The sequence below is a fragment of the Hemibagrus wyckioides genome, linkage group LG07 (assembly GCF_019097595.1).
Source record: "Hemibagrus wyckioides isolate EC202008001 linkage group LG07, SWU_Hwy_1.0, whole genome shotgun sequence".
Classification (NCBI taxonomy): Eukaryota; Metazoa; Chordata; class Actinopteri; order Siluriformes; family Bagridae; genus Hemibagrus; species Hemibagrus wyckioides.
In genome coordinates this window covers 11,809,056-11,826,453 of record NC_080716.1, presented here as the reverse complement: position 1 = coordinate 11,826,453, position 17,398 = coordinate 11,809,056, and the positions used below count along the sequence as shown (strand labels likewise).

Here is a 17,398-nt window from a genome sequence, read left to right as displayed (position 1 = left end):
GAAAACCGAATCATGGCTTGTTTTCTGGAATGCACAAGTAAATCTTGAAGAAATTCAGAGCATCACTTCAATTAGTTAAGCCACAAGTTATAAGGATGCTGAAGATAAAACTGCACTTTTGTACCAAACTGTGCATGAAATTAGAAAGGGCTAAGCTTTTACATTGAAAGCATATTATTCAGTTACTTCTCCTACATCATAATACTGAGTAACTACTACACATTACTCAGCAGCTGCAATAGACTAGTCTAAACCAACATGATCCTGCTAGTGTTTTTGATCAATTGCAGATTTTACACTTATTTTATTCATTCTGAGAAGAGTTAGAGCACATATTTCACCAGGCATTGCTCCAGCCAGAGAGAAATGCACTATGGATTTCTATAGGAACAAGAGCTTCTTCGTCAGCAACATCTTCATCAGCCTTTAAAGCCGCTGCTGGGTGTACACTGCTTCGAGTGCGATATGCTAAAGCGCTAAACGGCCCCCTGGGAACAAGATGCTGTAAGAGATGACGGATGCCAAGAAAATCATCTATACTTTGCTCCTTAATTATGCATGCCTTCAAGAAGATTGCCTACAGCATTTTGCAGCTGTTCTCAGTGTGTTGCAGACACTTACAACTGAAAGATTGGAAATTACTGAAAGCAAAACTATAACGCTGTGACTAGCAAAAATGCTGCTGTACTGCCATCAATACATTACTGCATGTAGGCGCATCGTTGCTAGCCGTCTTTGAATCGGACCTACACCTTAAATCAATGCACAAACATGAAGTCTGGACTGTTGATCAATTCTTAGCCACTAGATATAGCTTTGACATGCTTTTACATGGCTATTTTTAATTGCTTGCCAAATGTTTTCTACTGGGCTGGATTGATATGCCATCAACCCCATGCATCCTTAATGACATCTACTTTCCAAGCTGTAAACTGAGATGTGAGTGATTTAAACATAATAAACATAATTCATTACTTCATTCGTCTTCAGTAACTGTTTTTTTTTTTTCAGCAGACCCAGTGAGGCAGGAGTTACACCAAGGATAAGATGCAGGGCACAATACACACAGATGTATTCACATTTAGGTGTGATTTCATGTAGCCAATCAACCATGTGAAAACTGAAGAAAATGGAGGACCGAGGAGAGCATATGAATTTTTGCACAGATCTAAGCCCTCCTTCTGGTTCATCACTTGGGAAGCACTCACTGCTGTGAGGATGGCTCCACATGGACAATCTGGAGATACATGGGAGTGCTGTGAATGGTATCACTTGAAGATGGCTTTGGACTGCAATTAATACAAACTGTTTTGTCTCCATTATTGAACAGTTGATAACTTCACTAAGATAGACTTCGTGTTAAAACTGAAATGAATATCCTGGTTATATAAATGCACTTTCTGACCATAAAATACACAGTTAGAAAAGGAAATTATTTATAATCTCCATTGTCATCAAGAGACGGATGGATTTCTTTTTTTCGCCTGGTTCCTCCCAAGATTTCTTACTCATGTTATCTCAGGGAGTTTTTCATTGCCATCGTCACCTCTGGCTTGCTTATTTCAAATAATTATATACCTTAAATTGCTAAATTTCTGAAAAGCTGCTTTGTGTGTGTGCTATGACCATTGTTAAAAGCACCATACAAATAACTGACTTGATCTGAACTGGGGATGTTGGTGCTGTGAGGAGGCAACCCTACCTGCTGAGCTAATAATATGCTGCACAGAAACATCATTAATTTTAATGTAGAATCTACCAGATGTTGCATCTTATTTGACATGTAAACACTTACATGTATAGGAGATGACATAACCCTTTATTCTGTTAGTGATATTTTCTAATTAAATAAGCTTAATCGTCCAAATGGACAACTTCTACACCAAGCTGTGTAAATACATGCCATTAAAAATCTAATAGACCTGTGTACTTTTGCTTAACCCTGTCCTTCCTTCCCTCATTAGTGTTACACACTCCTCCACCCTAGTCTTCTGCACTGATTAAACCCCAGTTGCCTTGCCCCTGAGGCTGTGGAGGGTTCAGTGGGGGAGGGCATATCAATAATTCAAACACTGATCCCTCTTTGCCCTCTGCATCAAGAAAGACAGACGTGAAAATCTAGGGTGTGCTCATTCAGCTTAAAGCCATTGTTTCTGCACTGCAACTGTGACGTTCGCCTTAACAGCTAAACATTTTTACAAACTACCAGGGTGTCTCTAAAGCCCACCATCATAAAGCCCACAATCATAAAGCTTTTATTTTCTCCCATGATGCTTGACTTAGTGAACACTGTATTATTAAGCATGAAAATATCTGGTTAAAATGATTCTTCCAGAACGCTGGGGTAGGAGTGTAAAACAATGTATTGTATTTTATGCACAATAACTGACTGTTATGTCTAATTGATACATCGTAAAATTTTATATCACGCAAGGAAAGATGCCAGGAATTACCATACCGCACTTTCCACTCCTCTTTTTTAAATATGGTATTGTTTACGAGAGCATTGCTAATAATATTTCAGTTCACAATTAAGACCATGTGATGAGTCACCAGGACCGTAACCAATCCAATAAACTGAAGTGGAGTTCGATTGGTTCATGAGATCCACTGGATGTGGTGTTGTCGGTGAGATCATCCACAGAAATAAAGATTGTACATGGAAACATGAAATATTCCTAATATCCATGAGCAATTAATGCACTATTAATGCCGCATTATTAAGGCACTATGAATACTCTTACAGGGGTAATTAACTACTAATGCACAGGTGCAAGAGAAAAATAACAGCATTCATTCAGTAACATGCCCAATTCAGTGAAACACGCACATCCCAAAGTATACAACATTTACACAAAACGCCTTATTTTTTCTTTACTTTTAGAATGAGGTAATATGTACAATGACAAACACAAAGAGAGATGGACCCGCCCCATAATCAGCACTGACCACCATGAGGAACAAAGGTGTATCACGACATTCCATGATACAAGAGCGAGACTCTGTTAGAGCCACCATAGGAATACTCAATATAGAAAGCCAGAGCTATATATATATATACATTAATCTAACCACATCTAAGGGAGGGGAGAGTATACTCTGGAGGATATGCAGTAATAAACACAGGGAAGAACAACACGATCAGCACTTCTTTTGCATGCACACACACACACACACACACGCACACACACACATATTTCATCTATTGTCACTGTATTTCTATTCCCAAAACAAAATCCTCATTAAGGCAAGCTCCCTGGAAATAATAACAAATGGGCATCATGCCACACAAACACCCACCCACACCCACACATACACACACATGAACACACAGCATGGCACCTGCCTACCAGTCAGCCTCCTGGGACAGCATCAGGCAGTTCTGCCCAGAAATGAATCTCTCAGCATAGAATAAACAACACCGCTTCACTGAGTTCTCTCAAACCTACAACTCCAACACTAACTGTCTTAAATTTACTTTTCAACACCATGCCACTAAATCAAATCCCATTTCTGAAAGACGCCTGAGAATATAACAGGTGTTGACCAACTACACCAAAGGTGATTCATCATTCATTCAAAGAAAACACTAATTTTCAGTCCTCAAAACCTTTTCTCCATATCTCATTTATATATCAGATGTGCAATCACCCGATACCATACACCCAAGTGGAGTTGGTGTTTACCTTTTTGGGTTTCCTCCTTCTTCCCCCGAGTCCGTTTAGTCTGTCTGTAGCCTCCATCATCAAATACGACTATATGTACTCATTTATACCCTCCTTAACTCTACTTTTTATTATTACGACTTTTTAAGTCACTAAGTGGTTCGTCTGCTCCTCCATCCAACAGAGCTCCTTCCCCACCCTCTACTCTATTAGTCTATACTGATACAGCCACTGAGTAGAGCGCAAAGCACTGGAAAAAGGGGGAGTGGCTCAAAGATGCCAAGAGAGAGAGCAAGAGAAAGAGAGAGAGAGAGAGAGAGAGAGAGAGAGAGAGAGGAGGGGGAAGGGGAGCAGCAAAGGGGAAGAGCACAATGGTGTTGCCATGGCAGCAGCTGCCACGAATGTTTATCTGGAAGTGTAGGCAAAGCAGATCAACACGCGAGCTTAGCTGCACGTATGTGCTTGTGCATATACAGTGAATGAATATACACCTACATAATATTAGATAATTGTTAAAGATAATTGCAACATTTTCATTTAGACTACATTCTAAGGCTAATCTCACCTTGGCGATCTACCTTGTTTAAGCCAGTTTGACCAAAACCGTGCCTGCTAGGTGTGAGTTTCACATCCAGTAAATGTCATATTTCGATTGAAGTTACTGGATAGCTGTGGTCATAACCAAAATGGACATAATCCTAAGCATTTCAGTTTCAGCTAGACTTTTAAATGCGATAACATTCCCTCAGATACAAATACATGCACGTAGCAGAAAATAAACTATAGAGTATATGAGGAAATACAGAGCAACCTGGCAAATGGCATTCATAACCAGTCCCTCTTTACCTCCCTCTATGCCTCTATGTATTCTTCTCTGTTTCTCTCTCTCTCTATCTCTCTCTCTCTCTCTTGCTATGATTCACCAATCTAGATTCGTCACTACTCTTGTTTTTACTGCTCCTCCTGAAAAGCCTCCAGCGGCATACAGCATGTGCTCAGAAAGGCATGAGTTCACACATGACCAAACACTAGCAGAGGAGACAGGAAAATTCTAACCCAAACTGTGACAACTGTGTGCTCAAAGAATGTAATTAACATTGTACCTCTGTTAGTCAGAGCAGATGTGAGCTGAGAACTTGTTTAATTGTGTTAATTGAAGCTATTAGCATAAGGACATGAGGCTTGTTCTGTATTGCCATAATTGGTCAACATCAACACTGCCTCCTTGTGGACACACACTGTTAACTACATCTTGGGCATAAAGATGCTCCCAGGTAAACAGAACCACAGTATGTGGATATAACAACAGATAATTGCTAAATAGTATATGTTATGTTATACAATTAATGTCAAAATGCTCATTTTACAGTTTACATTTCCACAATCATCATTTATATATAGTTTATATAGTTATATATGCAATATATCTAATATGTAAGTCAATCATATCTTAGCAGCACAAAGGATATAATCATGCAGATACAGGCCTACAGCTTTAGTTAATGTTCACATCAAACATCAGGATGAGGGAAAAGTTTGAGCTCTGTAGCTTTAAATGTGGCATGGAGGATAGTACCAGAAATGCTGGTTTGAGTATTTCAGAAACTGCTGATCTGGGATTTTCATACACATCAGTCTCTAGAGTTTAAACAGAATGATGCAAAAAAAAAAGCATCCAGTGGTTAGAGGGACCAGTTGAAGACAGGACGCTACCGTTGAAGATCACCTGCTTTCTCCAGACTGCAACTGTCCAGTTTAGGTGAGTCTGTATCTATGATAGCATCAGATTCCTGTTCAGGAGTGGATGCTGTTGTGGTCTTCTACTATTGTTGCCCATCCACCTCAAGGAAGGGTGTGTTGTGCATTCTGAGTTGCTTTTCTACATGTCACGAGTGATTATTTATTTATAGACTTATAGACTCCCTGTTAGTTTAGGCCAGTCTGGTCATTCTCCTCTGATAAAGGTGTTTAAGTCTACAGACCCACAGGATGTTTTGTTCTTCGTATCATTTGGTGTAAACTCTAGAGACTGTTTTCATAGTTTCATACTCAGGAGATTTATGAAATACTCAAACCAGCCCATCTGGCACCAACAACCATGCCATGGGTAAAGTCACAGAGATCACACCTTTACTTCATTTTGACGTTTGATTTGAACATTAACTGAAATTGATTATATGATTATTATTAGAAAGTATTATTAATGCTAAATTAATCACCTCCTGGTGGTCCAGCGGCAGGATCCCATGCTCTCATTGCTGTAGCCGGATTTCAGTTCCCAGGCAGGGTGCTAACCCAGCCACTGAACTGTTAACTCTCAGTGCCAGTCCCAAGCCCGGATAAAATGGGAGGGTTGCGTCAGGAAAGGCATCCAACATAAAACCTGTGCCATACTGAAACCTGTGGACCATATTATCTGCTGTGGCGACCTCGACCAGGGAGCAGCCGAAAGAACTACAACATTATTAATGCTAAATTAATGTTAGACCAGACTGGCACTATTGACACATTGAACATTTATACTATTTATATATATTTCTGCCTTTTATCTTAATGAAATGATCAAGTAAAAAAAAATTATTCCACATTTTGGACATTTGGAGTTAAAGTACAAATAAGATATGACTTCTCTGTAACCGACACAGTGCTCCTGCCACAATTTCATCTGCATTCAAATGCATTTACTTTATGTAACTGAGATTGATCCAAGGCTTATTTAATGTTTCTATATGTAGGTCATTCGATGTTATTAGAGCTCAGGGGTTAAGGAAAATCAATGCTAGTATGTATCATTTGGCCACCAGTGACATACACTCCTGATATGTATACAGTAAATCTGTGCCCATGTGCTTCTCTTATTTTTAATACACAGTCCATTGAATTTACTACATATTTTCTCATATATAGCAGCAAATGCTTTGCAGTGGAGACAGAACTTAAGAGTCTTTGGGAATGATAAGGTAGTTCAGATACTGTAGGATGTATATATGTAATTCTGGATGTTGCTAAAGCAACATTGTAGTTATGTGCCACAGCCCAATATCAGAAAACTGTGTCTAGCTCTAGTTTAAGTGTGTGTGTGTGTGTGTGTGTGTTTGTGTGTGACACAGACACAGGATAAACATAGTGTAATTGTCGTCAAGGCAACAGACTCTCTCCAAAAAGCTTTAAACCTCCTTTCTGGCCTTCGCCACTACACACACACACACAGACAAACACACACACACTTGACTTGTAGCCTTGTGTATATGTAAATCAAGCCCATCTCCGACAAGCAAGCAGTTTATTTCCATTCCTTACATGATTACACTTTGGGGAGTGTGTGCTCTAAACAGATATCCACACACTAAATACAACACAGTACTGTTATTCCTCTCTTAATTATTTATTCTTGTAAACACAGAAACAATTAAAAAATGGTAAGAGAATTTTAATATTTATGCAATGCTGATACTCTTGTGTAAAATAAACAGCCTTTGTATGTAGAAAAGACATGTCTCATTTTTAGCCTCTATCTAAGCTTTTAAAAATGACTTTATAGCAAATATGTTAAACATGAATATTAATAACCTCTTCACAGGACTACCAAGGAATATTTGAAAGAATATAAACCCTTGCTGCTCGTCTGCCTCGTTATGGAGGCAGCTGAATGAAATAAAAAAAAATACATACACACACACACACACACACACACATATATATAAATATATATATATATATATATATATATATATATATATATATATATATATATATATATATATATATATATACTGCCAACAAAAGGTACAGAAAAGAACCAGACAGACACAAAACTAGTTAGCAATCCGTAAATGCTTAAATTAGCTCCATAATTACATTTTGACTGGCTAATGCCTAAGGAGCTGACACAATCTGTGTTTGGACTAATTATGTCAGTGTGTGTGTGTTTTACAGCACCACAATTAAATGAAAAGCTGGTTTCAGCAAACTGTCATCTCCTGAGTGTGTGACAGCGGGCCCATATCTGCATGATTGTAAAGGGTCACTACACATTTGGACTGAAATCAAAGTGCAACTATTTTATGAAATAAAAAACACAGTCCTGTACTCAGTCCATGTGATATCTACTCTGATATTTCTACAGTATATACACATGATCTGTCAAACTGTAGTCCTGCTTAAAAAGTACTTTTGTACACAACACACACACACACACTATTCTCCAAGCTCAAAAGTGTTCTAACAAGCCTTTGATTGAAACATAAAGAGTGACAAATTATACACTGAACACCTCCTCAAAAGCATACTTTTGTAAAACTCTGTAAATCATTACACACTTTAGTTCCTGCTGTCTGTCACACTACACACTGACTCCCTCTCTCGCAGTAGGATGGAGTAGGATCACCTGATGTGGTTACACATATAAGCTGAATTACACTTGTATGTATAACTCATAAGCTGAATGCCAAAGCCTACACACACTCCTCCTCCTCCTTCTTCTTGCACTTCTTTTCTTTCTTCATCTTTACTAATGTCCCATAAAGATCTGCATGTAGTAGGAGGTTAACAGGCTCCGAGTGTTCTGCCAGTGTGAAAGCGTGTAGTCAATAGAGTGAGAGTGAACTCCAGGCCCGCACTGAAAAAGGGGGTAATTGACTCAGCAGGCACACCCTTCCCCCACAGTAATGCTCAATGGATACACACACACACACACACACACACTTTTATTGCCTGCTTCTGGACTCCATAGGGAATCTGAGGCTCAGTTAATATCCACCCCTGTTGTTTCTTCCTCACGCCCTTGCATTTGCACATTTCCAAGTGCAGGGTAAATTATGTCATTTTTTTTATGCCCTGCAAAAACTGACATCTTACCAAGTGAAAATATCTTGAATATAGTCATATATTATATAGATTATAGTGTTTTGTATTGTTTTTTTTTTTACTAATTTCAAGCTAGAAATAGTCTATCTTCCGAACATTTTTCCATGTTCAAGCATTTATTTCTTGAAAGAATCAAAACTAGAGAATCATTTAAAGCTTGGAATGAGTCAAAGCATCAAAAACAGATTGAAACAGGGCAAATAAAATGGCAGGAATCATAGATGCATCACAGGTTCGTCAAGCAACACACAACTTAGCATAACCGATTTACCCAGGTACATTTTCTTGGTGGGCGAAATGGAAAGAAACCAGAGAACCTAGAGAAAACCCATGAGAAAGTCACTCACTCAAACAGCATACCCAGGAGCTATGAGGCAGCAATTTTATCTCCTGCTCAACTGCGCTTCCTAAAATAATATCTTTATGGAACATTCAAAATTACGATCTGTGTTCCAAAAATGGATGTACTGATCAAACACTAAAAAAACAACAAAAAGCTATTAAGTTGAAGGAATTGTAAAAAAGTTAAAATTATTAAGTAATATATACATTAATAAACATTACTTTTAAAAACTATAGACTACTAAAGTTATTAAATTTAGACAATTAATATTTTTCTTTATAATTTTTATGTATGTATTATTTATTTAATTTGCTTATTTATTCTGTAATTAATCATCTATTATTTATGTTTTTCTTAAAGATTATAGTTGTAATAAATCACTAGTAGGCAACTCTAAGTTGTAGGATATATTTGTTTCTGTTTAATGTCTTGCCCTGGAAAACCAAACAATGTTTCAGATTTTTTTTTAGGATGTAAATGATTACATTATTGTTTGAGCGTTTTTATAGATTTTAGGGTCAAGGAAGCTGGGTTGCCATAGAGACATAATCTAAGTAGATAACCATAGCAACTAGCTTAAAGTCAAGATCAAAATATTGGGGTCATTTTGTGTGTGTGTGTGTGTGTGTGTGTCTCTGTGACAGGTGTAACCTATTAAGGTCAAATGTGGGCAAGAGTGTGTGTTAAAAGCAGCAGTGAAGTGTGTGTGTGTGTGTGTGTTTGTATCTACCCATTTTTTAAAACAGTTATCCTATATCCTGTATCTAGGACGGTGGTAGCTTAAGTGGTTAAGGCTCTGGGTTGTTGATTCAAAAATCGGAGTTCAAGCTCCAGCACCACCAAACTGCCACTGTTGGGCCTTTGAGCAAGACCTACACCCACAATCTAGTCCTCCACCCCACCCCCAACCCCCTGGTCCAAGGCCACTGCATCATGGTTGACCCTGTGCTCTGACCCCAAGTTCCAAGAATGGGATATGCAAAGAAAGATTTTCACTGTGCAGTAATATAAATGCAACAAATAATGGCTACTCAGATCTATATCCTAATTCTGATCATATATATATATATATATATATATATAAATATATATATATATATATATATATATATATATATATATATATATATATAACTTATGTATAAATGTTCTAGAATATATTAATATATTAATAATATTCCAGAATATAAAACTAAAATATTACTTGAATATATGGCAATTCTACGGGACATTTCTCAGTAACGTTAAACTGTATGTGTGTGTGTCCTCCACTAGATAGCAGCATTGCTTCAGTACTGTAGTCAGAGGTGCAATACATATACTTTACATTACTACTATAAGTAAAACATGCACATTATTGATGTCTATAAACACATCGGCACATCTCATTCAATTCTATGCAATAAAAGCAGTAATATCTAGTGTTTTTCCTTCCATACATGAAATTACTGCCATCCTATCTTCCTGTATATTCTGTTTTACACATAGCGTTATTTTAGACCCACCACAAACAAAAGGATGGAGTGGTTACTGAAGAAGTGTGAAAGAATGAAAAACTACTACTGCATATTAAACTTAAAATTAAGATTAAATCAGAAACAGCACAGTTCAGGTGTCTGGAAACTATCAATAAATGTTCCAATACTTGACACTGGACATCTGAGCTGAAGTATGGGGTTCTGGGACCTCTAATCATGTTTATATATCAGTTACAGGACTGTGAATCAACTGGCTATGATAACCATGGCAAGAGCTATCAGGAATAACAGTCATTCCTGGAACTCTGCCATGGAAATTGTGGGCGAGGTTACTGTTGTCAAGGCAACCCAAACCTCCCTAGGTGAGTGTTGGCATGTCAACCTGAACCACCCCAGGCGGCCATTGGCAAGGCAAACCTCCCGCCACCAATAAATGACCTACATTACACAGTCCAAGGAGCTTTATTAGATAGAGGAATATGACATCTGGAACAGAAATATGACTTAACTTAGTACTTTAACTCTTTTTTACCAGAGGCCAAAAAATGGAATTTGTGCCAGTTTAGGTTGAGCTAATGTTCAGCGTAGAATTTCTTTGTCATGTCTCACTCCACAGTGATGAACTCATATAAAAGTAGACACTCAGGGCTTTAAAAATTTGTAGTGTTTTTATAAGTATTTATGTTTTTCCCTAGCCTACTAGGGGAAATATTTTTATAGAAATAGATAGTTTTTTAAGCAAATGTTTATATCTTTAAAGTAAATGGTAATATCAAACCCATTTCTCTCAGAGATGTTCATAAGTGTCTGAAATTTAAAGGTGATATTCAACCACTAAAATTCTGTGTAAGGTTATGCCTACAGCAGTAAAAAAAACATCTCACAGTAAAAGCCAACAACTAATTTTATATCAGACTTACAGACATAAAATAATTCACTGGTTTATACTGATTGAAAATGTCCGATAAGTCAATTTCAATTCTGATGGTGTAATGGAGCACCAGTGCACTGGTAAAAAGGTTTAGCACTGAAACAGTGAAACATTTTCTATTAACAAGCTTTTCTTCAGGAACCAATTCTAGTCTTGTCCAGGACATATTATACTATAATATTTTTAAGTAAAAGTACAACCAAAAAAGTTCTTTTGGTTCTTTTCAATTTCACCTACAGTCATTCGACATATGATATTCCTTTTCCCAGTAGCAGTTATGCCTGTATTTAATATCATGCCAAGCATGATGACATTGGATTTTCTTACATCCCCGAGGATGCTTGATTAAATAATGGCAAGGTAACAAGATCTTGAGGCTTTTACAAGAAACTGCCCCCAGTACTGAATTAACATCGGCTTGATAGAGACCAACCCCCAACATCATTGTCAGAAAAGGGAGGATGGAACTAATCTTACACCAAAAGCATGTTTTAATGACCAAATGACCAAAGCTGAGAGCTTCAGCAGACCATCATTTTGCAACATGATCCCCATTTACAATATGATGTCAGATCTGGATAAGGTCACTGCAGAGAAGTGTTAATGAAGGACACTAATAGACTGCAATGTCAATCTTTGGATAGATGGATAACGAAGTACTGGTTATTGTGGAAACCTTAACAGACAGACTGCTGTGCAGATCAAATATATCTGTAAATAAACATGAGCAGAATTTGGACTTTTGCAAGGGCATTGCTATTTAATCCTGATCCTGGGATTCATTTTAGAATATTTTAATCCCTACCCTAATGTATTGTACATTTTAATGGTGTAAGTTATGGTGTCTTCAGTAAATAAAAAAGTCTTTGGTTACATGGGGCAGGTCTGAGAGCACATCTCTAGCCTGTCTCATGCCTACTACTCTGGTCACTAAATGACATGACAGACGGCATGACAACCATCTAAATTTCTTTCTCATGATATGAACAATACAAATAAGGAATAGTAACTGGAAAATGCCAAAGATGTGCCCCTTTACTTTGTGTGAGCAGTATTTATTCAGTTCAGACAGAGGATGGCAGTAAAAGCACATTTTTTTATTCTAAACTAACCTTTCTGCAACAGGGTGTATTCAGATAAGATACAGCACACATGCTGGCCTGTATACTGAGAATATTTATTGGGCATTGAACAAAAATATGAACTGCAGTGTGGGCACAGAGGTTTGAAACTCAAAGATTTAACCATCGGTATTAAAGATTTCTTCTGCACCAAGATGTCTTGGGAGTCTTTCTCGCCATCAGATTCCACAATACGACACTACCCAGTACCTCCTCCTACTCCCCTGACTGAATGTCTCTTTCATACACACACATACACACACACACACACACACACACACACACACTGAACAGTTAATTGTGGCATTTAGTGAAGAGGTAAAGTGTCAGGGCTCCATCTCACCAAAAAAAAAGTTTATATGTATCCCCTAGGGTAGGAAAAGCTGGTCGTATTTTTTATATTAAACTGCAGATAAATTAAATAAATAAATGAATAAATAAATTAATTAATTAATATAGCTTGTGTTAGGTGTGTGTGTGTGTGTGTGTGTGAGAGAGAGAGAGAGAGAGAGAGAGAGAGAGAGAGAATATTACATTTTTGCCTCATAAGAACCCCCATTATAGTATTTATAGTTTGAAGGTAACTGAAAGAGACTGAGCCTCTCAAGCTGTTCTAGTGTTAGAGGATTTTGACGATACAATAAGGAACTCTAGAAGGCACATTTTAGGAGAGCGTAACTGATGAATGAAACAGAAAGGCTTTTGGCACTGCAACAATACATCTGCCTGTCAATCTGCCATGCTAAGCACACCAATCTGGACATTAGATACAGTCATTAAATCAAGGCTGATCTCTACCACACAAACTGTATTTCTCACAACACTGAATGTGTGTGTTATTCCTTCAGTATTAGTGCTGTACAAGGAAAGGAGAGATTCCCTGATGGAAAAATGCTGTGTTTTCAAGTGAAAATTGTCTTATCAATCAAGTATCAATTGTAAAAGTATTTCACTACTCTGGCAGTATATAACATTGAACCTGAACGCAGCCGAATAAGATAAAAGAAAGAACCCTTATCTACTATTGTATTGTTATGCATACAAGGTCATATAGTACATTATGGAAGTAATAATAAAATGCAGTGCTACTGAGAGTAGAAACATGCAAACCTCTCCAAAACAAGCAAAAACATAGTCAATAGCAGGCAGATTTACAGACAGGATGTCCATCACAAGAACCAGAGGGACAAAGCAGCTCAAAACCCAGAATATTGCAAATATGCTAGTCATGTCGGCAGCAAAATACAGACTGCACAGATACTTCACACTGAATGACTGTTTATAGGCTCTATTTATAGAGTGTGTGTGTGTGTGTGTGTGTGTGTGTTTGTGATAGGAACCAGGTGTGCCACATGAGTAATCTGGGTGTTGTAGTCCCTGGTGGCCATATTTGTAGGCAGTGTTCTCAGTGGAATGGAATTTGACCCCAATTCTGACAAGAATTCACATGAATGAGAACCCAGGCAGAGTTTATTTAAAGAAATGTCCAAAATGAAAAAATCAGGAAGCCAAAATCAACATGAGATCAAAAAATACAATGCACGGTTTTCAGATCTCGGTAGCTCCACCCCAACAATCACAACTCAAATAGATTTGTCCCGGATGTGCAGCAATCAGCCATAGCATTAAAACCTGTATATAACCTAATAATTTGTAGATCCCCTTGTGCTTCCAAAGCTCTGACTCCACAAGACCTCGGAAAATGTGCTGTAAAATCTTACACCAAGACGTTAGCAGCAGATCCTTTAAGTCCTGTGACTTGTGATTTGGGGCCTATATGGATTGGACTGGTTTGTCCAGCACATCCCACAGATGCTCAATCAGATCTGTTCGCCAAAACACTGCATCCTCAAACCATTTTTTTCATCTAGCCATCACAATTTGGCCCTTGTCAAAGTTGGTTAGGTCCTTACACTTGGCCATTTTTCCTGGCTTCAACACATCCGACACACTTCGAGAACTGACTGTTCACTTGCTGCTCACTTGATGTTATTCACTTCAGCGGTCAGTGGTTTTAATGTTACGGCTGATCAGTGTACACACAGCCCAGTCCCAGAGTTGACTCCTGGGTGCTGAAGCAATCATTGAAGCCATTACTAAGTGTTATCAGAGCTATATGTGTGAGGATATGAGGCATGTTGCTGGCTCAATGGCAGATCTAAAAGTCATCTGAGATAAGCAGGGTTAAGACATGTCTCATTTTTGTCTCGGATGAGAAACTCTATAGGAAATTGTCTATAGTACATGAAATCACCTCTGAATGAAGTTCAGTCATCGATTCTCTGCAAAGAGTAAGCAGCACAGAAAGATGAGCTTATAGTGTCAAAGGCAACACCTTCCATTATATACAGCTGGATTTACACCATGCTTTCAATCTGTCTGTCCATCTGTCCGTTTGTTCGTTTTTTTCAGGTCCTTACACTTGTTTAATTTTCCTGCTTCCAACACACCAATTTAAATGTTTTCGATTGTTTATTTGTTTGTAAACCTAATCGGACACAGGAAAAATCCAGGTACCCTGACCTGTGAAGTGGCCACGCTAACCTCTACATCACTGTGCCACCCTCATGCTTAGATCATGCCACAGAAAGCAGATAACTAACTTAACTCCTGGCAGGTGCCACTCAAAGCCCAGTAGATCACCTTGGCACAATGGTCCCTGTGCAGATCCAGACAGGAGACACTTATTCCAGCTACATCATTGGAACCGGTAAAAACAGTTGCAAATGAGGTGTTTTTTCCCATTTCCACAGTGATGAATCACAACTCATCATCATTCAAGGTCTTTTCCTGTTCTATGTAGACTGACTCTTAGAAAGCTTTTCCACTAAACAACACAGTTGCCTCATGGTTCAGGAACTAATACAAATAAAGGACAATCCATATACTGGCTCAGTATGTGTCTGTTGTTTTACCATCACATAACTTTACATATGAAAGTAGCAGAAGTTTCTATGGAAATTATAGTGTCGAGATTTGATAACCACTTAGAGCACAATCCCACCTGAAATTCAAATAATAATGATATTGAAATTAAGCTGGGGATATCTCATTTAATGCATGTGATGTGATGAATTCACTCCTTATGAGCGGACATTATAACACACATATACAAACTTGTGCATTTTCTGGGGCTGAATCTGAAATGTCTTAGCATTAGCTAAGTAGGCCGTTCAGCTCCATTATATTATATCCTATGTAGGGCACAATCAAAGTGAACTGGTAATCATTTGGGATTTGCCCCAACTAGAATATGGCTGATTTTATTTGCATCACAGGAAGGAAATATGTGATCTAGCTTAATAGTGAAAATAATAATAGTAATAATAGTAAATCAGAATTATTTTATATTTATATTTAGAGTGCTAGCCACTTAAATCTGCCAGAAAGATGATTTCTGGAAGAAAAAAAAAGAGTTAGAGACGATACGACTCCTGAAGATTGTTTGCGAGAAGCAATTCCAGCTTTATCTATATGTCCCAGCTTGCCTTGCCCAGTAGATGTGTAAAAGAAAAAAAAAGATTTCCAGCACACTCTAATAAAGATAACTGAGCATTGCTACTTCATTATGGCACTGCTCACATCATGGTGGAAATATTGAAAAAGTGAAGGACTATGGGTAATTTTCCAAGCTGGAACAAAACTTTTGGGCATGGAGGTGTGACGGATTGCAGGTGCTGGAAGAGAAGGCTGTTGTTCAGAAAGCTTTTAGCAAATAAATGTGTACAATCAGATCTCACACACGAACAGACATCAGTCTAGAGTGTGTACACCATCTCACGGCATCAAGACCATCTCACAGTCTCTGTATGATGTGTCCTTTTGCAACACAAGAGTACCAAGAAAAGAAGGAAAAGGGGATAAGCATCTCATATAAATAATTTCTTTAAAATACAAGACAAGAAAACTAGCAATACAGGGAGGTATAGTCAATATCCCTTCAATTGAACAATAATATCACAAATGTGACAGAGATTTCCATGGGTATCTAAAAAGAAACACAGGAAATAAAAAAGAAAGGGCAAAAGTGAACAGAGGTCCTGTTATTCTTTCTGGAAATGGCAAGACTCAAAAAAAAAAAAAACATTTTAATCCTCCCCTGCTGGCCCAGACAAAAGACACACAAGCCAGACACCCATGGAATGGGTGTTCAACTCTCCCAGGGAAACTCAGGATTGTAACACACTCTAATGTGGGTGTTGTGTTCATGCACAAGCCCTTAAAGATAGTTAGTACAGGAACCCATTCATACAGTAAACAACTTCGCATTCACCAAAAAAGACCAAAAGTCTGGTTCCACAACCAATAACTGCTCTGTATCTGTAATTAAAACAGTATTTTGGCAGTATCTATCAAGTGCTTGTGTTTGTGCCATATCAGGAAGTCTAGTTCTCGTTATGCCTAGCCTACATTGCCATATCTACCCTTGGACTTGGATCAGATTTCACGATTATCGATTGCATCCAGCCTTACTGATTTCTTCATGTTCAAGTCTGGTTTCTTCTGGGTTTCCTCACTCACTCACTTAACCGTAAGTGCTTTATCCTGGTTATGGTCATTGTCGATATGGAGCATATCCCAGGATGTGGCAAGGGGTAGGAATTCTTGCTGGATCGTAGGCCAAAATGCCAACACACCTACACATTCATTCATACCTAGGAGCAATTAATCTTAGCCAATCCACCTACTGGCATGTTTTTGGGAGGTGGAGGAAACCTTGAGTAAGTCTGTAAACACAGACACAAGGAGAACATGAACAGGAACTCTGCACAGACACAAACCTGAGCTCAGGATATCACTGAAACCCTGGAGATGTAAGGCAACAACGCTAACCAATGCCCTATTCTGTCACCTCAAGCTGATGAATCTGCTCAGATATATATATATATCTAGTTTCCTTTTAATGCCCTGTTATCTATAAATACTCGTATCTTACTCTTAGCTTGTTTTTTGCACATGCATTTGCTCTTTTGTCTTGGATATTCTGACTGTTG

General features: G+C 38.1%; 1 protein-coding gene across 2 annotated transcripts in view; it reads right to left on the bottom strand.

Annotated features, from left to right (window-relative positions):
- Window positions 1–17,398, bottom strand: part of ank2b (ankyrin 2b, neuronal) — a 140,045-nt gene that overhangs the window by 108,058 nt on the left and 14,589 nt on the right. Inside the window, exon 1 of one of the 2 annotated variants that reach the window (XM_058394498.1) lies at window positions 3,687–3,912. The exons of the other annotated variant lie outside the window; for it this stretch is intronic. Coding sequence (XP_058250481.1) covers window positions 3,687–3,746 — 60 coding nt within the window. The 5' untranslated portion in view covers window positions 3,747–3,912. Of the gene's footprint in view, window positions 1–3,686; window positions 3,913–17,398 lie in introns of those variants that run through there. 2 annotated transcript variants of the gene reach the window in all.